The sequence below is a fragment of the Rutidosis leptorrhynchoides genome, unplaced genomic scaffold (genome assembly GCF_046630445.1).
Source record: "Rutidosis leptorrhynchoides isolate AG116_Rl617_1_P2 unplaced genomic scaffold, CSIRO_AGI_Rlap_v1 contig200, whole genome shotgun sequence".
NCBI classification, from domain to species: domain Eukaryota; kingdom Viridiplantae; phylum Streptophyta; class Magnoliopsida; order Asterales; family Asteraceae; genus Rutidosis; species Rutidosis leptorrhynchoides.
This window is the reverse complement of record NW_027266449.1, coordinates 44,408-68,319: the sequence shown is the minus strand read 5'-3', so window position 1 is coordinate 68,319 and position 23,912 is coordinate 44,408. Positions and strand designations below refer to the sequence as shown.

Genomic DNA, 23,912 nt, shown 5'->3' with positions numbered 1-23,912 from the left:
GGCTTTGATCTGAGACATCACTCAGGATTATAAACGAAATTCTTATTTGTCGAACTCATTAAACTTTATTAGGCAAAATATAAGGATGATTTTATCGTTTAATTTTTTATCTAATAAACTTGATGAGTTCATAGAATAGTGAATTTAGTAATCAGACCATGACATACTATATAAAAAATGGATGACTTGAGCATGAAACAACATTTAACTCGAGCATTATGTGTTCCTAGCTTTCAAGCATGAATAATATTACTTCCATCCTAAAATACTAGTCAATTTTTACATTTAAAATAAATAGAAAAATTGAAGACGGAGTTTTATTATTCTTAACACAAAAAGGGAAATCTAGCTCTATATAGTAGCACGAAAGGAAGCCACACCATACACATGCAACATGCTAGTACAGAGTGGCCAATTTGTAAAAGATCTCATCGAGATTTTAAAGGTAGTGAGTGACAAATCCAGAGTTCCAAACAAAAAAGTGTTCGAAAAATATAGAAACAAGGATACAAACTAGCACAAACAATCTCAAACTGGAATATTATTAAAGATTTCATCTCAAAATAAGTTCTTATAACAGATAATGGATTAAGATATTCCCAAAAGGAGTATGAGAGCTGAATTCGATAATCGAACAAGAAAAGTCGTTTCTTATATATAACTCGTATTTTCACTATTTTGACGTGTAAGAAGATCTATGTGTATCTTCGCCACAAAATGATTGTCCTAACCGGATCATTCTTATGAACTAGACAAGCAGAGTTCAAGGGAGCGGCATACGGGGGAGAAGAAAAATCCAGATAAACTAGAAAAGAAAAATCTAAATATATTATTATTATGAAGATACTTAATTTTTTTTTTTTAATTTTTTTTTGAAGTTGTGAAAATACATTTTAATCCTATTACAAGTTTCAAGAGACCATGTTACATGACAATGTAAGCAGTTAACCATTTGGGTACACAATAGTCTGCACACGGATGATTGAAATAATGTATGTATATATACCGCATTGGTTAGGAATCTTGCAATTAACTAGCTTTGTTATAAAATGAAAGTTAGTATTTCATCATTGAGCTAGCTTTTGAGACGAGTTAAATATTAATCTTATTTATTTACTTTTTTTGTTTCAATATAAATTTATATGTAAAAATTTGCATCTGACGGAGATAGTAATATTAATATGATATAAGAGCGGGTAGTAATAATTATTTAATATGATATCAGAGCGGGTAGTGATATTAACCCCTTGCGAATATAAGCTTAGTGCCATCTTTTAGGTAGACCGGTAAATCAATGAAAAGAAACAAGTTTAGAAGACAAGTTTTGTTGCTTTGGATGATTAATTAGCCGTTTTCCCCCTTTAAAATGATTCAATTGTCCTTATCCATCTCCAAAGCTCATAATTAGTAGTAAAACAGTGAAAAGCGGTATATTTTGACTGCACGCCAAAAGTCTTTTCTATTCGTCATGAGTGGCGGAGTACACTATAGATTTCCACTTGACGAAAGCAATGAGCGATGAAATCGAACTACCAACAAATCAAGATGTGTCGCATAAGAAAACGCATGAATTTCGTAGAAGGACGAAACTACGTCCAAGTTCAATGAACCTAAGCTAGCGCCACACGATTTCTTTGAACACAAACAACAATAGTGTAAATATGCAATTTAATGTGCAACGCCCAGATGGAGGTCAAAATCCTCCTCCTCCCATGATTCGAGTTAGGGTTTGAGCACTTTTTATTTTCCTCATCCAACTCCAAAATAGCTCATAAACTCGACAATAGCGGGAATCTCCTCCTCTCCATGTTTCGAGTTACGGTTTGGGGACTTTTCATTTTCCTTATCCATCTCCGAACTAGCTCGTAAACTCGACTATAGTGGGAAGGATTGGGGTTTTAATGTAATTTTAAGCTATACTGAACAGAAATCAGCTTTATATATATGTTTTTCTTCTTTGTAATTTTTTCCCCACTAAACCAATATTAGAATCTCAAAACTGAAATCATAAATCCAATTCAATGATATCAGATAAACAGAAACAAGAACGGCAAAATCGAGATGATAATTAATTAAGTTGGAATTTAGTTTGGCATAGGATGATCCTAATTGGCTGTATTTCCGATAAAACGTCGTTGAAATTGACCTGAAAAAAAAAGGTGCTAGCTATATAATTAGTAAGACTATCCTAAATTCCTAATTAGGATTATTAATCTTACGATACATTATTGTCTATTGAGATGATAACACAGGAAAATAAACTAAGAAAAATGGAAATTGACCAGTCCTGTCTTCTAGCGTTTTGCTCTAAACCTAAAAAAGTTGTTTCCCACTATGTGTTGTTGCCTTAAAGTCATAACACATGAGTTTCAGTAATTAATCGAACGATCGACAAAAATATGCTATTCATATCACCAGACAAAAAGGCAAACATGGTATATAGATGGTGCATTTTCTGTTTCCCACCAAGGTCTCTTCCTAATGTTCTACTTTGTTGATGAATAGTTTTCAATATATATTATTATTTATTCTTTCCGTCTTATGATATTTTATATATTCAGGTTCATCAAAATATAATGTATCTAGTCAATAATTTTCAATTAAATATATTTATATTTTTAAGTATTTAAAATACAAAATATTATATGTATTGTGAGACGAAAGTAGCGGTTATTTTCAATTCAATTTGTGATGCATGCATATATACTTATTATATCATTATGATATTCCAACCCTATCAATTTGCACAAAAGAAATCAAATCATATCGGTACTCTAGATGCCATCTTATGAAGAAACTTATAAATATAAAGATGCTAAACTCGTTTGAGAAACTTCTAAACTTTCAATGTGACCCAAGATCCAATTCGTAGTTTTAAGTCACATTAATTAATTTGTCCACTCGAATAATAGTTAGGTCACATGCCATCCAACTTTTTTTTTTTAGATCGACACGATTAAGATTACAAGTAGATCAATACATCAATTTTGCAAAATATTCTAGCCGACATGCCTTATTCTTCTAGTGCTCCCATGGAGCTCAACCTCTCTCGTTTCTTGAAGAATAAGAGAGATAAAATAATTTTCTATTTTCTGGAAATTATTGCATATATATGTATAATATATATAAAAATGAAGATTTTATTTCATTACACTGCAATATAAAGCTTGCAAATGAAAGAGTGAGGAGAAAGAAACTAAGCAAAGCAATCCAAAGAAACTACAGAACTATAATTTAAATCGAAAAAAAAAAGAGAGGGAAAATATAAGCACCATCAAACAAGAACAATGTTCTAAAAGCCAGAAGTAAAAAATTAGGAAAGAAAAGGCAACACAAACTCCCAAGCAATAAAAGCAAAAGAAAAAGTTTGGACATGAGATAAAAAACAATCACAAAGAATATGCATGCATTTGTGAAATTGACTATTAGAATAAGTTCGTGAAGAAGAAGAAGATAACATTATTGCTGGAATAACTCCAATACCTTACAGAGAGAATATCCATGCTTCAATAAAGCTTGAGTCGCAATGATCTTTGTTTAGCTAGCTAGGGTTTCCAAGCTGAAGCCCACACAACAGGTTCTTCTTTCCATGTTAAATAAATTCCTGATGAAGAAATTATGTTGTTGTTATTCTTGCTAGGATCATGATCTCCTAAACCCCAACCAGCTTTATATCTCTTAAGCAAAGCTTTTACATCATCAATACAATCATCACTAAACCTAAGTGGAGAAAATGATTCTTTGAGTCTCTCACTCCATTGGCTTCCTCTCTCTCTTCTCTCACATTCACCCCCTCCTTGATCTTCGCCGTCTACTCCTTGTTCTTCTTCACATGCTAAAACCCTAACTATGCTCCTTGAACACTCTCTCTCAAGCATTAACCTCTCATTGCTTGTCAGTGAGAAGCTCTCCTCAAGCATCTCAAAATACAATGTGTAGAATCTAAGACACTCTTCAAAGCACTTGACAAAGTCATGTCTTGAGCTAGAGAAATCAGCTTCATCTTCGACAACCGTTACGATTTTAGGGTTTAATGATCGGAACATTCTAATGAAGCCTTCTCTTTCTTCTACGCCAACCCTTTTTAAAGCGCCTATGCAATTTATAGCGATAGCTTCATCTTCTTTCACACCAAGTCTTTCTTTTGTAAGCTCTCCCAAGTGATTTAACTCACTTATTACATTGAGTTCAAATGGTACCCCCATTAACCTAGCAAATTTCTCCATTCTCTGACCTATTTCCTTCATGACTGATTTTAGTACTATATTAGATGTTATGACAACGGTGAGTTTTAGATGAGGAGTCTCATCATTTCTAGTAGCCAAAGATTCAAACAATGTAGGCCATTGAGTACAAAGTGTGTTGCTTATATCAATAATATGAAGTTTAGTTTCTCCATCTAATGCTTCCAAAATTGCACCATTAGAAGCTACATGACCAAAAGTTGTCCAAGGACTAACCTCTTGGAACTTCAAATCAATTTCCTGGCTGAATCAAAGGATTGGCTCTTTTCTGTGACGGCAGTCAGGGATTTGTAGCATCTCTGGCCTGATTCCGTTGCCTGCAAAAAAGGGCTTGTAAGAAGTAAGATGCTAATTTCTGATCAATATCTCCATAAGGTGAAGCTAGCTCATTTATCATCCAAAGAAGATGGTGAATTTTGCTAGAGTCCTTGTCAGATATGGCTCTAGCACACTCTCGAAGTAGCCCCGATGCCCATCTATTGCCTGTCGTGGAGGATGCGCAAGGTTCGCCAGAATCAGATGTTGACCGGCTGGTTGATTGGTTGTTTCTGGCGGTTTGCATATCTATTTGACCATTTTTGAGTTGATCGGAAGGGGGGGAGAAGAAGAAGTGAGCGTTAATAATATTATTAATATTGTATGTGCGTTGATTGAGAGTTATGTCCATGAGTTTTGGGGAGGCCCCCCCAATTCTCTCGATCTATAAAATTGAATTCTCTTTTAGGCAACTACTTTGCAAAAACTTAATTTCATTTTTGTGTTTTAGAAATGGCCAACTATAAATCATAATGATGAAATAATTATACAAATTTAGCGTCAATGTATTAAAATATACGAGGTCGTTGTCTTTCTTGGCCAGTTAAACTTTTATGTCGTCTAGACTATATGCTTATATTTGTGTCATATCCGATAATTAACTTGTCTCTATTAATAATTATGATATGATGATGAGAAGAAAAACAATGGTTTCCCATAAATTTCAAGATTAGTAATGGGTTGGACAAAACATACAATTATATTTTACATACTAATTACATCAGCTACGTACAAAGTATCGCAAAAAATTAAAAGTAATGTATTAAAATAAAAAATAAAATAAAACTGCATCCAAGTCAAGTTCCTATTAGATATTGCAAGAATTGAGCTAAGAATTTCAACGCACCAAAGTTAATTATTTTGGCGTGCAAATTGCTTAATTACGATGATGAATTTTGTTTTATTTTGTTTGATTTTCCTTATGTCCATATCTGCATAATGATATTTCAATTGGAGGGTTTAACAAGGAATAAAACACTACACATTATATATCCTCCTGATTAAAAAAGTTATGGTTATATATGGAATCTTTACATAGCTAGGCATATAGCAACCGAGAGTAATGCTAAAAGAAAAGAAACAAACAACATATTTTTTTGTTAATGCAAACAAAGAGATGATGATAAAAGCAATATATATTATTTAAAATTGTCTAATTAAATTAATTAACCAAATAAAATATTATTTTGCATTCAATTAAAATTTGCAAATAATATATGTCTTATGTACTCTTTAGCTATATATTTAGTTACAAAGTTCTTGATCCTACTTGTAAAGTTAGTTTTTGTTATACGTATGGAATGCTTAATATCATTTGATTATTCATTCTGTTGTATTTCATATAATTAACAAGTTATTGAATGTTTTTCCCACTTTGAGGATTCAATTGATTGCTAAGAATGTTTTCAAGATGATCACAGTGAGAGTTTTCTTAATTCGGGTATTATATTGACAGACTGATATCGTGTGTTTTTTTAGGAATTATTCAACTAGTCTCATTCATGATACACGATTAATCATGTTCTAGTTACTGTCAAAGAAATTACATAATTAGAAAAAAATAGGTGAGACTCACCAATATATATATATATATATATATTTATGCTAAGACTCACCAATATATTATTGTAATGGATCGCATCATCATTGTCAAAGTCAAAACATAGATCAGCTTGCAGTTTAATTCTTTCAAGGGGGTGTTACTATCATCAGTGCATTATTTGAGTATTCTAATTTAACTTTTATTTGCAAAACTTTGTTAAATATTGTAATCGCGAATTATATATAAATATTGAATAATATTATATATTAAAAAGGTATCAAAAAGTGCTTATTCTTTGAGTGAGGAATGGGAAAAGAAGACAAAGGTTGGAGCTCGCACACTTATATGATATATTTAATCCTTTGGGTTAAATGCATGCATTGTTTTCTTACTCTTCCATTTTAGGCCCCGAAAAATTCTTTTTTCATAATCTCAATGTTAGCATGCAATTAATCAACCTAATTAAACAAATAGGATAGAATCCGAACGTATAGTGATGTAATACGGGTTGGTAAGTAATAAAGTAACTAACATAATTAACCGTTGATATTATATATACATATTAAAAAAAATAAATTGAGTATTACCCCGGAAGTCCGATGATATCGAGGTCGTATCCAATGATCTCTTGGGTTCGTAATTCCAACCGAGATTATATGTTCTTTCTAAAATTAAGACAATACACATAAATCAACTATATGATTTGTTATCGATAAATATTCAAGCATGGTGGATCCAAACATAACTTAAAACTTATAACAATTTCAAACCCAACAAAGCCACGAAGTTAATCCATTTAAACTAAATCTCAAGTTTGGCCCATTTTCAGGTGATTATTTCGCCCTAATTATTATGCATTCTCTCTTTTTGTAGTGTTATGGAATATATATTTTATCCCCTCAAATTTGTGATATTACTAAATCCTAATTTTCTATTAATTCTAAGTTTTACCACCTTATGGTTTGAGAAGTTCTTGACTGTACCTATTTTTGTAGATCAAAATAATGGATAAATTGTATTATTTCCAAACTGCAATGAAGAAGAAGTTTAATAATATATAAGGCTATCACATCATTGCATTATTTGAGTGGTCTAAAGTAAAGTCTAATTGTAATCACGAAGTATATATAAATATTGAAGAATATATAAAAGGGTATCAAAAGAAGCTTATTCTTTGAGTGCAGATGGGAAAAGAAGACAAAGGTTGGAGAACCACACCACTTATATGCTATATTTAATCCTTAGGTTAAATGCATGCATTTTTTTTCCCTATGATACTATACCTACTTTGATGATCAGGTTATGTCGTCCTGGGGATGTTGAACACATCAGTGATCTTGGTGGAATGCCTCGTAGAAGATTTTTCCGTATTCTTCGTGAAGAGTCTAGTAGGGATCTTGGTCGTATTGGTGTATTCATCGCAGGACTGCTTCTTTCTTGTTAGGTTCAACTGGCGATTGGGATAATTTGTGACGCATACGATGATACTATACTTTTTTTCTATAAGAAAAAGGATAAGTCCGGAGATACAAACCTAAAGAAATACCTACTTATTCATCGAGTCTTATTGCTAAGAAAGTTATACTCATTCATAGATCCGATTCAAATCAAGTTATGGAGAGCTAATTAATTACCAAAATATTTGCTTAGACCAAAAGACATAACAAGCATATATATATATATATATATATGTAAAAACCACCTTTTAAATTTGCTATATTTTCTAGATTTGCAATTATCCAATATATGGAACTGGATGCCAACTTGCAAACAAAAAGGTACGAACAAAAATATTTGTATCCAAGGACATTTGGCAAGACCTTTTGAGTGTGCATTATGAAACACTCTCTACAACAATTTTATAATTGCATGCATCATTTTAGTTTTCGACATTTCGTTTGGTCGAAAAAAGAAAAAAAAGTTCATGTGCCGAAGATATGATCTATTGTGGTAAGGTACATGCATCCATGGTAATATCGTCAAATAAATCAGAGTGAATGGTGTCGGGGTTTGATCGATCAGATGAATTCTTAAATAAAAATAGGTACAGATTATGAAGGGATCATTTTAAAAATTAGAGTATGATAGTGTAGACATATGTAAAAATAATTCTAAGCAAAAGGAAAATATAATAATCTCATAATAGAGATATATATATTTTTAAAAAATATTTCTTCTATCTGATAATATATGAATTTTTAGCTTTTTTACTTATATTCAAATGAAATGAATTTAATTAATATTAATAAATAAATATATTTTTTATTAAATGAATCTAAAAATATTTAAAAATCATGTATTAACAGAATATATAGAAAAGGAAAAAACAATAACGGTATCCATAACATATTTCCACCAAAAGCTGAAAAGGAAGTGTACCTTTGGTGAGTGATCGATATAACATGACTCCACTAACTAAGTTGTCGAATTCTTTTGAGCCCATAACTTTCTATAAGTAGGAAGAAACGCCTCAATTATTAGGCCACGTTTGATTGACACTCAATAAATAATTTTATGATAGTAAGTATAAATAATATCATTTGCCTTTGTCACCATTATCTCAATATTGGAGCCATTTTGCTTGTCTTTGCCTTGACGATACTTCTACAAATTCTTTAATTCCAAAGACAAAACACCAAAAATCGCGCATGAAGGAATTTCATTTAACTTCAACTTTATGAAGAAAAGAAATACCATTCCAGTAAACATCATTTATTAAACTCTTTTAGCGGATTTTATCGGATGTGTCAAACGAGCCCTAAAAGAAAAAAATTTCAAACACATACATATATTATCAATAGTAATATAATATTATAGGATAATAAAATATAATATATATATTTTATATTCTAAGATAAAATTATGAATTTTTAGTTAAAAAAATAGAAAAACGAGAATCAAACACGCCCTTAACCATAAAAGTTATAGATATTAAAAATTGTCACATATTTTATTTTTACTGGCAGTTGATTGTAAAGCCTCATGTTATAGCAGGAGGCAAGTTTTTGGCACTATATTTATGACGCTTCGCGCTATACGACTTTTCAGAACCAAGAAAAAACAGATACGCTTTGTCCGAAGATGGAATATAGTTATGTAGCTTCTTGCAGAAGTTACATGCTAGCTGCTCGAATCGATTGAGTGAAGGAAACTATCCAAAGATTCCGAAACATCCGATGATTCATCATTGATCAAAGCCACAAATACTGCTGATAAATAGTACAGAAAGAAATAACAGAAATAAGAAATTGTAAGACACGTACACAATGCAGAAGAGAATGGATAAAAAGCAGAGGAAACAACATTGTCTTTAGCTGGTGTCTTTTTTTGGGACTAAACGAATCCATGATAAGAGGTTTGGAATTTCTGACATCCATTTCCATGAGAATAGTTCAAATAAATGAAATGTTCAAAAGTGAGTGACTGATTTTGACGTCTCATTCAAATATTGTTTCCATATATGGGATAAAGAAGCTAACCTTCCGACTTTAAACCAAACTTTATGAAAGCATTTCTACCTGAGAGGGGCTCTTTGATGTGAAGAGAACATGAAAACTATACACTTCACAGCCAAATTGCTCATCTTTGTCGCCATCATCACCAATCAAGATAGATTTCATTGTCGGATTCGCCTTTTTGTGGCCTTCAATTCTTTCTCAGTCATTTTTTCCTGAAGATGATCAGTATGTGAAAATCAAGCATTTGCTCAACACATTATTCGTGATGGCGTGATACAACTATTTCTATACAGAAGCTTACAGTACAAAATAGATAATGAAAGTAGCTTATTTCACAGCACACCATCAGCATTTACTAACAATATAGAAAATTCCAGTCATCAACATTTACTACTGATATAGAAAAATCTAGTCATCAACAGTCATCGACATTTATTCCCAACAGCACGCAGACATATTTCGTCAGTCATCAGATAAGATCACTAAATCCAGTCATGAAGCCTAATCATATACTCATGGTGATATTAAAGATGAACATGTAACAACATATATCTTAACATGATAACTTGTGTTAGAAGCTACCTCAACGTGATGAGGTCGAAATAAGGGACCGAAGAGAAAACAACTTTTTCAGAACCGATCTAATGCTTCCATCGCTTGGAGTGACCATCATCCATGTATGGCTCCAGAAATCCTATAAATTGCACATAAAAGGATGCAACGGGTAGAGTAAAACCGATGTGGACAGCTCTTAACAAATGTGATAACTTTGTGAAATGACGATGTAGTCCAAAATCCAGAAATTAAAGATGGTGCAAATTATGATAGATGGAAAACTTGAGGATATATAAATTTCCAGTAATAGAAGACAGAACTTGGTTCATCAGAATTCATATCTTACCTTAGGCTTATATGGAACAACAAACGAGGACAGTAGAATAGATCTAGGTGGGGGTAATGCATCCAAAATTGTTCCCATTGTATGTACAAGGCCCAGAAGGCTCTGAATACCTCCATAACTCAGCCCCTTGATTAAGAACACCAGACAGTTATCACTTCTTATAAAGGTATGAGTAGAAAGACATCCAAGAGTGTATAATAGGTTACTTACAGACAGTATGCTTGCCAGAGGAATGTAGGGCTGAGGAGTTAGAAAAGTGACATTGATGGCAAAAGGTCCAACACCGAATAATGCAAAGTTAAGATGCATTTCGTCATCAATAAACACTACAAGGAATCTGAAATAGTTTCCGGTGGTAAAACTACCATTGATATCTTATTTCAAGCATAGTTTCCTTATTTGTTGCCAAGAAGAAAAAAAGTAAGGTTTTGGAAAAGTACCCCCCTTCAATGGTGTTTACTCCAGGGAGAGCCTTCAGTAGACCCTCTCTGTCTCCAACATGTCAAAAAAATGCATAACAGCGAGCATACTGGAAAATAATAATAAATCTCGTAAACTTTCTATGCAAAAGTGGAAGCCTAAATGATTGCATGAACAAGGTATAGCATCACCTCAACTTGAAGAAGCATGCATTTGTTCATGAGAATCGTAGCACCTGCACCAATTCTAAAGGAAACAAGTATGAGTAATAATAAAATGATCAGTGACTGATCAATCAATCAGTAGAGACCATGATTTTGTCATTTCGATGAAGAAATTATGGTTACATAGCAGAAAGCTTTAGCACCATCAACAAACTGGTAAAAGTTTACAGAGATGAGTTAAAGCTACAACATTAGTAGGCCAGCATCCTACAAGTGTCTATGAATGCGTCAAAACCTACCGACTCATGAAAAAGACAAACCAAATTGTAATTGATTTTCCATAAATCAATGTGAAATCTGATTACTTCACAAACATGAACATATATTTTTTTCTTCTTACCAGTTGAATCAGATGCTCAGATTGCTATCGTCTTCAAGCCATCTGAGAAAAATGACAGACAATTTGGATTGAAAACTTATAGCTTTATTCGATCGCAAGTAAATCACAGATACAAAGGATGAAATATCAGCTTAGAGAATAGTACCTAGTAATAATAGCCTAAACGTGAAGCTCGAATTGTACTCCCTTCAATATCTAACAAAATGAACCAATTAATGAAGCCGACCGTAAACACCACGGTACCATTACATATGATTATGATATGACTGAAAGACTTACACTTAAGCATTCCAGGCCCTTATCCAGAATCAACTCGTTCCAATGTTTCTATTTCAGGGAAATATCTTCATCGATTAGAGGCATCCCTATACGTCCCACAAAAGAACCCAGAAGTTAAGCATTGGTTTATAGCTGAGGATACACGCTTGTACAAAGGATAATAAGGTACTCCTTCAAGAGAATCTACAAGATTAGATTACATAAACTGAGAAAACTTCTAAACACAAAATTACATGCACACACTGACTTTTCCACAAGAAAACGTTATGATAACTCATCCCCATATAAACCAACAAGCATATTTAAACACCTAAGATGATAATGAATACAGAAATTGGTTAAATGATGGATTTTTAATTACCTGAAGCTGCAGAAACAGTGTCGTTTCGATCAGGAAGAAGAAGCAGGTTGGAACAGAATTCTATGGACAGACCCAAATCGAAATTTAAGGTGTTGTGTATGTGAGAATGAAGAGTGTACTTCAAAATCTCTTCCATGTATTCTCTCAGTTGACTTATCTCCATTTTCTTTTTTATCTTCTTCTTCTTTTTCTTGTTCTTGTCTCTTCGTCACTGTTGTTCATTGTACAGTTCTTCTAGTTGCTTTGAATCCAACAAACAGAAAAACTTTTTAGTCCCTGCAATATCATAAGATAGCTTGTTTGCTCTTTCCATCCAAATCGCTAGCAGATAACAGATTTATTATCATTTCTGCTGTGGTAACATCTGCAGAAAATCCCCTATCGCATGCTTCTCGAACAATATCTTTGTTTCGAATGCAGCCCCTGATTATTATATTATAACAAAAACTATTTGCAGAGCAACCATTTTCCTCCATTTCTCTAAATAAATCACATGCTTCACTTCCTCGCACAGTCCATGTATCATAGTAGTATATGATTGCACAGTTGGATGCAGCCCTTTAGAGCTAAGACGGAGAACGTATCCTTTGCAGCTTTAAGCTTACCAGACTTGAACAAACCGTTGATGACAATATTAAAGCACTCAATATCAGGAGATAAGCCATTGTCTTGCATTGATGTAACCATCTCCATTGCCTCGTCTAAAAGTCCATTTTTATAAAACCATCAAACAAAGTTCCACAAGTAATCATGTTTGGAAGTTGACCTGAATCGCACATCTTGTTGAAAAGTTGTTTTGCTGCCAGGGGTCTCCTTGTCCGTAACAAGCCACCTATAAGAGCGTTGAAAGTAACTACATTGGAACCAACCCTATGTTAGACATCTCATCGAAAACTCCCACTGCCTCATCTATCATTTCAGATTTACAATATCCATTAATCAAGGTGGTGTAACTTATAGCATCAGGAGAAATACCCATGGAAGCCTTGACCTGAAATTGTTTTTTGGCTTCCTTCATTTGACCTTGTAAACAATGGCCATCAATCAATGCCGGGCTTCTGACCATGATCAATCATGGTTTCGACAATTGCCTCTGCCTCTGAAACCATTCCCTCTTTACAGTGTGCATCAACCAATATGTTGAATGTCTGTTCATCTAGCTTGATATTCAGAGTAACCATTTCATTCAACAGACTTTTAACTTCTTCCCAGTTGCTCTGTTTGCATGCACCATCCGTTAAAGAGTTATAAGTGACTACATTAGGTGTAATGCATTTTCTCTTCATTTCAGCAAATAGATCAAATGCCTCCTTCAGTTGCATATCCTTACACAAACCATCAATGAAAGCGCTATATGGATGCATTTGTTACGCAGGACATGACAGTACAAGACAAGAATTTTGTCCCAATCCAACTTTTGGCATTGACTTAAGATGGAACAAAACAGTGTTCGTTAGGACAAGAATTTAAAAAGATTTTTATTTTATTTTTGTCCCATGTGAAGTGATGGGATACGATGGAGCAAGTTGGGACAGAAAGGCTAATGACTAGCGTGTCCCTATACATAATTTTTAATTACAGAAAAACCAACCCAAGCTTTGATTTGAAATTATTCTGCCACGACAATTTCTGCTTTAATGGATGGCGGCTGAGCGTTGCTGATCTGGTTGAGGAAAGAGTAGGAGACTGACGATTAGTCAGATCTGGGGCGGCGAGTCTAACGGACGGAGATGAAGCTCGGCGTGGTGGCGACGGGTGTGGAGTAACGGAGCGTGATGCTTTCTCAATATATCAACAATCTCAGCTTTCGAATGGCAGTTAAGAAAACCCAACTCGATCTCCGACGGCGGTTTGGTTTTAAAGTTTGTGACGGCGTCACAGCCGGGACAGTGGAGGGCGGCGGCGTCGTAAGCTCTGGCGGCTTCATCTTCCTCGTGAATGTTCCGAGCCACACCATGTGGTGCTTTTCCTAAATCTGAGCTCTCCATCGGCTGTTTGGTGGTGGGACCACCCCTGTTGTATTTTGAAGTAGGGAGCTTCCGTGATTCGGCTTCGACAACACCCCCGCTGCCGTTTTCGGCGCGGAGATACTCGACTATCACGCTGCTAACACCTCTTTCGTGGCGGCAGAGGGTGGAAGTGTCGAATTCCGGTGATGGTTTAGTCAATCCATTTTGTAGGTTTCTGTATGGAGAGAATATATAATTTATTTTTTTAAAATTTGAATTGGGTTTCTGTATAGTGAATCACCGTCGACGGCGGTATGGCTGATCGTCGGAGCGATCGGGTTCGACGAGATCGAGGAAGGAGAAACCTTTGTGAAATTATGTTTAGACCTCTGTAGTTTCTCTTTTTTCAAATAGGTCCTCTTTCTTTTTCACGGAGACCATGGTCGTCCCTATAAAAACCCACTGCAGTGAAACAAAAAAGAAAGAACTAAATTATAACTTAATAAGATATATAGGGTTATAATAGTCATTATACTTATGTCCAGTTTTGTTCTGTTCCATATTTACCAAACGCAAAACAGAACAAGAAATTGTCCAATTTTGTTCAGTCTTGTTCTGTTCAGTACGGCGTAACAAACACATCCTAAGTCACTATATCAGGCTCGCCGAGTGTCTGCCATCAAATATTCATTAATATTGACTAAATATTATTTTTTTAAAATGTAAGAAGAAAAATTAAAGAAAACATGTACAGTTAAAACTCTATAAATTAATAATGTAAGGATCGAAAAAATTTATTAATTTAGAGAGTTATTAATTTATTGATAAATTAATAATTATTAATTTAAAGAGTTTTTAACCGATTCAACGTAATTCATATTTCCGTATAAATTAAGTAATTATACTGTATAGTATATACCAAACAAAAAAATAGAATAGTCTATGCCTCTTAGAATTATGTTATAGTGAACCTTGAGACTCAATGTAAATTAGTAACTACTTGTTCATATGCATTGGAAATTAATAATGAGCTCCAAATAGACTTGAACTTTAAAGAAAAACAGACAACTATTGAATCATATTTCAATAGTATGTAATATATTTTTTTTCAATTTTTATGAATTATTAGTTTATGATTTTTTTGGGACAAAAAATTATAAAAAAATCTCCGAAAAAATTATTATCTTATTATTTTATCGAGTTTTTCAATTTTTTACATTGACCAAAATCGAAATCGGATAAATTTATTATTTTAGAGAGTTTATTAATTTACCGAATATTAATTTAAAGAGTTTCTATACAGAATCGTGCAGAGTAATACCAAATCCAAAAGCTATAGAATTTTTACTGAAAGAATAGGTATGGAAGTCCTTAATTAAATCGGATCCATTACATTCCAAAAACTAGATTCGTGTCTGGAGAAAGCTTTAATTGACTGGCTGACGTCACAGTAAAGCATATATGCCTATAATATTGTGGAATTAAGAGACTTGGGAATTTATCGACTTGCCAAATCCGACAGGGTTGATAACATGAAGCTTGTAAATCACGAAGGGGATTGAATTTTGTGGATGACGATAAAGAGAGAATGCAATATGGATGTTAACCAGGTTGAAACTTATGGAATATTTTTTGGATTTGATATTAATTTCATGATAGGAAATAGCTCTTGAACGAGAAAACAAAAGGTTTTAGCTTGAAGAACGACATTATATTTTTATGTTTAGTGTCCATCATATGAGAATAAGTACTGTATACAATCTCTTGTTCACGTTTGGCCATCTCTTTCCTATAATCCTGTATCGACTGATAAAAGTACCTTTTGATGTATACGGTATTATTCTCTACAGGTGATCAAGCACTAGAATCATCTTCGACTAGCCTACCTCTGTTGTCGCAAAATCCAAAAGTACCTGTGGGATTTCAAAAATCCGAATAATTCTTTAAATAGGTTGCGTTGCTAGATATGCAAATTTTGTTGGATTTTCTTTGTAAATTTAGATTTTTGATTGCATTTAATACGTTTGTTAACCAAGGCATGTTTGCCTATCAGTTATCAGGGTGAGAGATTTCATCCCAGAGGTCGGAGGATCGACCCGATTCCATTGTATAGTCCAAAACCAATAAAAAAACCTTTGTTTTTTAATGAATCCTAGAAAGTTACTGGTTATTCGAAAATCAGCTTAAACTAAATATTTCATTCTAGTCATCTCAACATGGCAAAGGAATTGGCTCATCATTTATATCATGTTACTTTTATTTATGTAGGGAGCTTGGCATAAGGACCTTGATCAATTATGAGGACAAATTGGTAATTCTGTCTCGAGTCGAGTCGAGTTTTCATTTGAAACTGAGGGAAGGATCCTGAGCGTCTATGACTATCAGATACACATGAGTTAGCTAAATTATTCAACAAAGGTTTAATGCGAAGGCATTGTCTCACATTCTAACTGATACTGCTCCACAAGACTTTGAATGCTCTCCACACAATGTTTTTGCAGATATCCTTTCTGGAGAATCTCATATCTGATCAACAATGCAGCCAAAGGAAATACTGTAAGATTTAACACATACGAACCTAACCGACAGTATTAAACTAGTAATCATTAATCCAATACTGTTTGATTTGACAAAAATCTATAACTGATCAATTCGACTGCTTACATCGAACAGACTTAAGCTACTAATGAAGTCCATGCCTGATAGAGTCATCATCAAAGCCTTAAAAGACACATTCTGCGAGTTCCAGTTTCAATTAAGCCGTTATTTCTTCTTAACCAAACCCAGAGCAGCTTGGACTGTCAAAACAAACAATGGAATACAAGTATAAGAACATGGAGATAACATCAATAAAATAGTACGTAGTATATATTATAAAAATGAGTAGAGAATTTGTCAAACATTTTTAATAAATCTACCTGCTTCTTTGCTCTTTTTATCTAAACCAGTATCAGATAACAGTTTTATTATCATTTCCGCTGTGGTATAGTCTGCAGAAAAACCCCTATCACATGCTTCTCGAAGAAGTTCCATCGCCTTTACAATATCTTTGTTTCGAATGCAGCCCCTGATTATTATATTATAACAACAACTGTCTGCAGAGCAACCATTTTCCTCCATTTCTCTAAATAAATCATATGCTTCGCTTAAAAGTCCTTCCCCGCACAGTCCTTGTATCATAGTATTATATGTATACACATCTGGATGCATCCCTTTAGAGCTAAGACTGAAGAAAATATCATTTGCAGCTTTAAGTTTACCGGACTTGATCAAACCGTTGATGACAATATTAAAGCAATCAATATCAGGAGATAAGCCATTGTCTTGAATTGATGTAAACAACTCCATTGCCTCGTCTAAAATTCTATTTTTCATAAAACCATCTAACAAAGTTCTGCAAGTAATCATGTCTGGAAGTAGACCAGAAGCATACATCTTGCTGAAAATCTCTTTCGCTGAAACAACTCTCCCTGCCTGCAACAAGCCTCCTAAAAGAGTTGTGAAAGTAACAGTATTCGGAAACAACCTTACCTTAGACATCTCATCAAAAAGTCTCATTGCGTCATCTATCATGTTAGATTTGCAATATCCATTTATCAAGATGCTATAAGTAATAATATTAGGAGAAATGCCCTCGGAAGTCATAAAATGAAAAACTTTTTTGGCTTCCTTCATTTGGCCTCGTAAGCAATGCCCATCAATCACCGCATTGAAAGTAACAACGTCGGGCTTCTGACCATGTTCAATCATCGTTTCGACAATTGCCTTTGCCTCAAAAACCTTTCCTTCTTTACAATATGCATCGACCAATATGTTGAATGTTTGTTTATCTTGCTTGATATTTAGAGTAACCATTTCATTCAACAAACTTTTAACTTCTTCCCATTTGCTATGCTTGCATCCACCATCGATTAATATATTGTACGTGACTACATCAGGCGTAATGTCTTTGCTCCTCATCTCATCAAGAAGATCAAAAGCTTCATTCAATTGCTTATGCTTACACAACCCATCAATAATAGTGTTATATGCCACTACATCAGGCTCGAAACCTCCTTCCCACATCTTTCCTAACAATTTAATAGCCTTATCAACATCTCCTATCTTGCACAATCCATTTACAATAATGTTGTAAGTAATTAAATCAGGTTGATTACCTCTCTTGACCATATCATCGAACAATTTAACAGCTTCGGAGATGTGACCTTTTTTGCACATTCCACTTATCAACGTGTTGAATGATATTACATTAGGCTCCAAACCCCTTTTAATTATCTCTCGAAACAATTTAGTAGCTACATGAATATTTCCCATTTGACACAAACCATTTACAATTGTGTTGTAAGTGATCAAGTTGGGCTCATAACCTTGCTTGACCATGTCATCGAAGAATCTGGCAGCTTCAGTGACATTGCCCTGCTTGCACATTCCGTTAATCAAAGTACTAAAGGTGATAACAGTAGGTTGAAAACCAAGTTTGAGAATGTTTCCCAAGACAGAGAAACCAGAGCTGACCTGGCCCAGGCGACAATGACAATTGATTAAGATGTTCAGCGTGAAAATGTCGGGAGAAACGACAGACAAAGTAGTAATCTTCTTATACATAGAAACAGCAGACACATAATGCTTCATCCTGACAATTGCGCCCAATAATTTATTGAATTTGCCAATGGAGGGTTGAGGGTTCATAGAGATCATAGAATCAAACACAGAAACAGCTTCATCGAGTGTACAGAAACTGTACTTGTTGTTGTTGTGTCTAGAATCCCTAACAGAGACAGAATGTTGTTGGAATCCAGGAGAATAGAATCTTACCAAAGTTTCGTTGAATCTACCGATCATTGAGACATGTCGCCGATGATAATTAGCCGGAAATCGGAATCTTGAAGAAGAAGAAGAAGCAAAGCCATATCTCCAGCAGCTCATCGTGTTTAGTAGAACGAAAGTGTGTCCGGCACTTGAGTTCGGTACTATAGGAAGAATGAGCTTTGATATGAGCATGTCAATTACTATGTTGCCCTTCCATTTTCTTTGTCATTGCAGCTTGGTCCATTTCAAACACTCTACAACATTACGTAGATAGAGAGTTATTTTTACCTAACCCTCTTGTCTTCAAGTCAAGAATAACATACAATTAAAACCAATTTTCCTGTCCAAGTAATTTCATAGGTATTCTAAGTTCAATTTCAAAAAAAAAGGTATTCTAAGTTCTATTTGTTATTAGAATGACCGTCGTTCTAACAAGTATTTACAATCAACCCCTGATCTAGCCCGATTGGTCGATGGAAAAATTGAGTTTTTACTCCACTATTTCATTGTTTCATAATAAAGGAAATAAGGAAATTTATCCATGTTATTTTGAAATTTGAATTTTTACTCTAAAACGTTAAAGGATTCATCCTTCTGCCGTCTTACGTGTCAAATTAACCAATAAACATGTGATACATGTCATTTTTATGTGGACAAATTGCCACATCATATAAAAATATAATTTTTTATAAATTTCCAAAAAAATTAAAATATTTTTATATAAGAAATTTAATAAATTATATTATTTATAAAATAAATTTAAATTTTAATCTGATTTTATATAAATAAATTATATTAAATAAAATATGAGATATAAATAGAAATTAATAATTAATTTCATTATGATAAAATCTTGCTGAGTGGTATGAAAATATTAAACTATTAACAATAAATATTATTGTGATTTAAGAATTCAAATTATTTATAAAATAAAAATAAAATTTGATATATAAATAAGGAAATAAAGATTAAATTTTAATCAACTTTCATATTTATAAATTATGTGAATTCCATAAATAATTTATTTATTTATATCAAATTTCATTTTATTTAAATAAATAATTTGAATTGCATAAAAAATTTGAATTCTTAAATTATAATAATTTTTATTATTAATAAGTAATATTTTTTACCATTAAATAAGATTTTATCATAATAAAATAATTATTAATTTCTATTTATATCTCATATTTATTTAATATAATTTATTTTAATAAAAAAATATTATTTTTATATAAAATTAGATTAAATTTTAATTTATTTTATAAAAATATTTTAATTTTTTTTGAAATTTATAAAAAATAAATAATTTTTATATGACATGGCAATTTTTCCATATCAAAGGGACACGTGTCGCTTGTTTATTGGTTAAATTTTGAGACGTATGACGGTTAACTGCCACCTAGAACAAGTTAACGGTAGAAGGGTAAATCCTTTAACGTTTTCAAACAGTAGGATAAAAACTCAAGTTTCAAAACTATAGGGATAAATTTCCGTCATTATGAAACAGTGAGGGTAAAAACATAATTTTCTCAATTTAGATAGTGTGAGTGATAACGTTGTAAAATATGGGCTTGGTCCCAGATATCAATCTAGTCTCTGTAGTTTTATATGGACCTTAAAAGCCCATCTCAAATTTCTCATATTATAATGTAGGCCCGGCCCATTTAATATTGTTCTGTTTTATTTTTTAAAATTCAACGGTTTTGCATTATAAATGGGGCACCCTCCTCCAATCCAACTAAGAATTGCGATCCAAAAAAATCGATTTCATGACTTTCGGGATGAAAATCCACCCTCAATAATTATGATGACCATTAGGTCAACAGATTCTAGTTAATTTTAACTTCAGTTTTTCATTATTTAATGTTATATATCATATTCTACTTTACAAATGTTGTGTGAAATCTTCTTTACAAATTTGACTGTCCTTGAATTTAAACTTTAAAGATAATAGGCTATAGCTAACTGTATTGGATGGAATTGAAACTTATTATTCTTGTCATACGTATTATCTTTAGCTTTCTTCCTTAATGAACTGAAATTAGAACAAAAAATATTTAAGGAAATTGACAACTTATTAAGAAACTATATATTTATATATATATATATATATATATACATACATTAAATAAAAAGCTCTCGCACCCTATAGCCCTAGCCACCCTTGCCGAGAAAAGAATACGTAGATCGGTTTATTGAGTAATATGGTACTAAGAGATTTTACGCTCTTGAGCCTCAATTAAGCTAAGCAAACCATGCATGGCTACAGCTAGCTTTATACTATATAGTTGACAATTTAGAACACAAGTGGCTGATAGTTTTATTAGGGTTAATTCAAAAGTCAAATCACTTTTCTTATACTTCCCATCCTATATTGCATAAGAAATGGTTTATATATATATTGCGAAATCTGTATTTCCAAGTATGTTAATTTCCAAGGAAAAGTCATTGCATGGTACAATTACTCTACCAAATCTAAATATGTATTTATTTATAATTTTCACTAAATACACATATATATTTGAATGTATCTAAAATGTGAAGCATCATGTATCGTGAAACGAAAGTGCTTAACAATAAATAAATTTGCGTCGCTTTCATCAAAATTGCATCGGTGATTGTTGATGTTAGCGACGCAAATATGGTGATTGGACAATTGCATCAGTGATTGTTTTATTTAGCGTCACAAATACATTGTGTCACAAAATCTGGGCAGTTTTCCTGTGGTAGTAATTAATAATCTTGATCAATTATCAATAGATTTAACATGCCCCTCCATAAGGAGAGTTGTAATCGAATACAGTACTAGTCCCTGAAAACTATATACAATATTATCTTGACTCTGTGATCTTATATCATTTGTTGTTTTATTTCATTAATTTCCACAAACTAAACATAACCTTAATTACTACAATTACCTAGGTTTCACTGTGTCATTAATTATGTTCAACGGTCTATTTTATTGGATTGTACGTCGACAATAGAATTAAAAGTTTCCAAAAGTCAAGGTAGAAAAAATCACATGCATGCACGTTGCTCCTTAACGAAGCTATCTAATTGTCACCTACAAAAAGCCTCGATATGCTCTTCCGTCACAACACGGTGGCTTGAAACGAGGATCATCTCACCATAATTAAAAAGTTCATAATGTACTATGTTTATACATATTTAATATTATAATATGATCATATTTTCTATAAATAGCTATAGCCTAAGCTTGTCATAAATTTGTGCCATATATATCAATATTAACTTTTCATCCTTTTATCATCAAAAAAAAAAAAAAATCTTTTTTTTCCAAGCTTAGTGCTTGTTGACCTAGCTTTCATTAAAATGACAAGCAAAAGGGTTGCGTTGCTGGCAATATTGGTGGTGGTTATTTTTGCGGTGACGATGAGCTTGTGTACGGCGGAGGTGGAACCAATGGATGTTGTGCCGAGAGATAACTTAGAGTGGCATTTTTACAAGAATCATAATACTTGTAAAGATGTGGAGGCATACGTGAAGCACGAAGTTGAGCTCTTCTATAATAAAGATAAATCCATTGCTCCCAAGCTCCTCCGCTTGCTCTACTCCGATTGCTTCGTAACGGTACGCGTGCTTTAACATGTTGTACTTTCGAGAAGAAAAGGAAAGTACAATTTACTTATGCTTATGTAGTCTTTTTCAAATAGTATAGGTCTATTAGACTTTTTTTTTTTTTTTTTTAATCTCCATTGGTAAATTTGTACAATTATTGTATGTATATCAATCATCGATATCATGACGATCTACTGGAAAGTGAATTAAATTAAGCATTTGAAGTATGACTGATGAATTTGTGGCACTAAATAATTAAAAGGTATTGGATTTCCATGTTTCAGGGTTGTGATGCCTCGATATTGCTAGACGGACCTGATTCGGAGAAAATGGCACCACAAAATAGAGGGCTGGGAGGATTCGTGGTCATCGATAAGATCAAGATGGTCCTTGAAAGTCGATGTCCCGGAGTCGTCTCTTGTGCTGATATCCTACACCTTGCTACCAGGGATGCTGTTCATATGGTACGCATATAAAATCAATACTTCTATATTTTTACATGAATACTATATAATACTCCGTATATGCTTATAATATTAATTATATACTACCTTCGTCCGTAATTAGTTACTTTTTCTATGCAAGTTGTATAGAAAAAGTGACAATTAATTAAAGACGGAACGAGTATACATTAACGTAATTTAGTAATAATCACTGGTTGCTTTTTAAATTGAATAGGCGGGTGCTCCATCATATCCTGTATTTACAGGAAGAAGAGACGGCATGTCATCAAGAAAATCGTCGGTTGACCTCCCATTACCATCCATCTCGATCAAGGAAGCAATACGTTACTTCGAATCTAAAGGCTTAAACGCAGACGATTTGGGAACTCTAATGGGTAACTTCTCAATCACACAAGCAAATCGACATATAATTCGTCCATGACCTATGTTAGCACAAGTCTTAAAACACAGGGACATATTATCAACTCAATAATTCTTGAAAGGCTTTATTATAACTTCAATGATTCTTAAAGGACTTTATAGCATATTTTAATAGAAACATGAAATGTTGATTTGTTCAGGAGGGCACACAATGGGAAGAACGCATTGCAGCTATGTTGAGGACAGGCTCTACAATTTCAAGAACACCGGAAAACCAGATCCGGCAATGAACCAGACGTTACTGACCAAACTAATTAAGCAATGTCCACGAAGAACAAAGAAGGGTCAATCTGACCCACTCGTGTATTTAAACCCTGAATCCGGTTCAGATTACAAGTTTACCAGCTCTTACTATTCCAGAGTTCTATCTCATGAAGCTTCTCTTACCATTGATCAGCAGCTACTCTACAATGACGACACAATGCAAATCACACAAGAATTTGCGCAAAGTTTCGAAGATTTCAGGAAATCATTTGCTTATTCCGTCAGCAAAATGGGAAGTATTGGTTTGTTAACCGGAAAGGAAGGAGAGATCCGTCGAGATTGTCGGCATATAAATAAATAAATAACTAAATAAAGATAGCTCTCATTTTTTTCATCATA

The 23,912-nt window shown here is 33.2% G+C and overlaps 3 protein-coding genes across 3 annotated transcripts; 1 reads left to right on the top strand and 2 right to left on the bottom strand.

Moving 5' to 3' along the window:
- Nucleotides 1–3,545: 3,545 nt before the first annotated feature.
- On the bottom strand, nucleotides 3,546–4,806 carry LOC139881824 (protein SHORT-ROOT-like). Its single transcript, XM_071866231.1, is given in 3 exon segments — nucleotides 3,546–4,477; nucleotides 4,480–4,563; nucleotides 4,566–4,806. Coding segments are annotated over 3 exon segments (1,257 nt in total).
- Nucleotides 4,807–13,125: 8,319 nt separating this feature from the next.
- LOC139881823 (uncharacterized) lies at nucleotides 13,126–18,960 on the bottom strand. Its single transcript, XM_071866230.1, has 4 exons — nucleotides 16,953–18,960; nucleotides 16,492–16,588; nucleotides 13,808–14,269; nucleotides 13,126–13,435 (listed from the first exon to the last, which is right to left on the bottom strand). The coding sequence occupies exons 1-4, from the start codon at nucleotides 18,958–18,960 to the stop codon at nucleotides 13,126–13,128; spliced, it is 2,877 nt and encodes a 958-aa protein (XP_071722331.1).
- Nucleotides 18,961–22,179: 3,219 nt separating this feature from the next.
- On the top strand, nucleotides 22,180–23,874 carry LOC139881822 (probable peroxidase 26). The gene is made up of 4 exons (XM_071866229.1): nucleotides 22,180–22,437; nucleotides 22,710–22,889; nucleotides 23,104–23,263; nucleotides 23,450–23,874. Exons 1-4 carry the CDS (start codon nucleotides 22,180–22,182, stop codon nucleotides 23,872–23,874), a joined length of 1,023 nt encoding a protein of 340 aa, XP_071722330.1.
- Nucleotides 23,875–23,912: the final 38 nt, after the last annotated feature.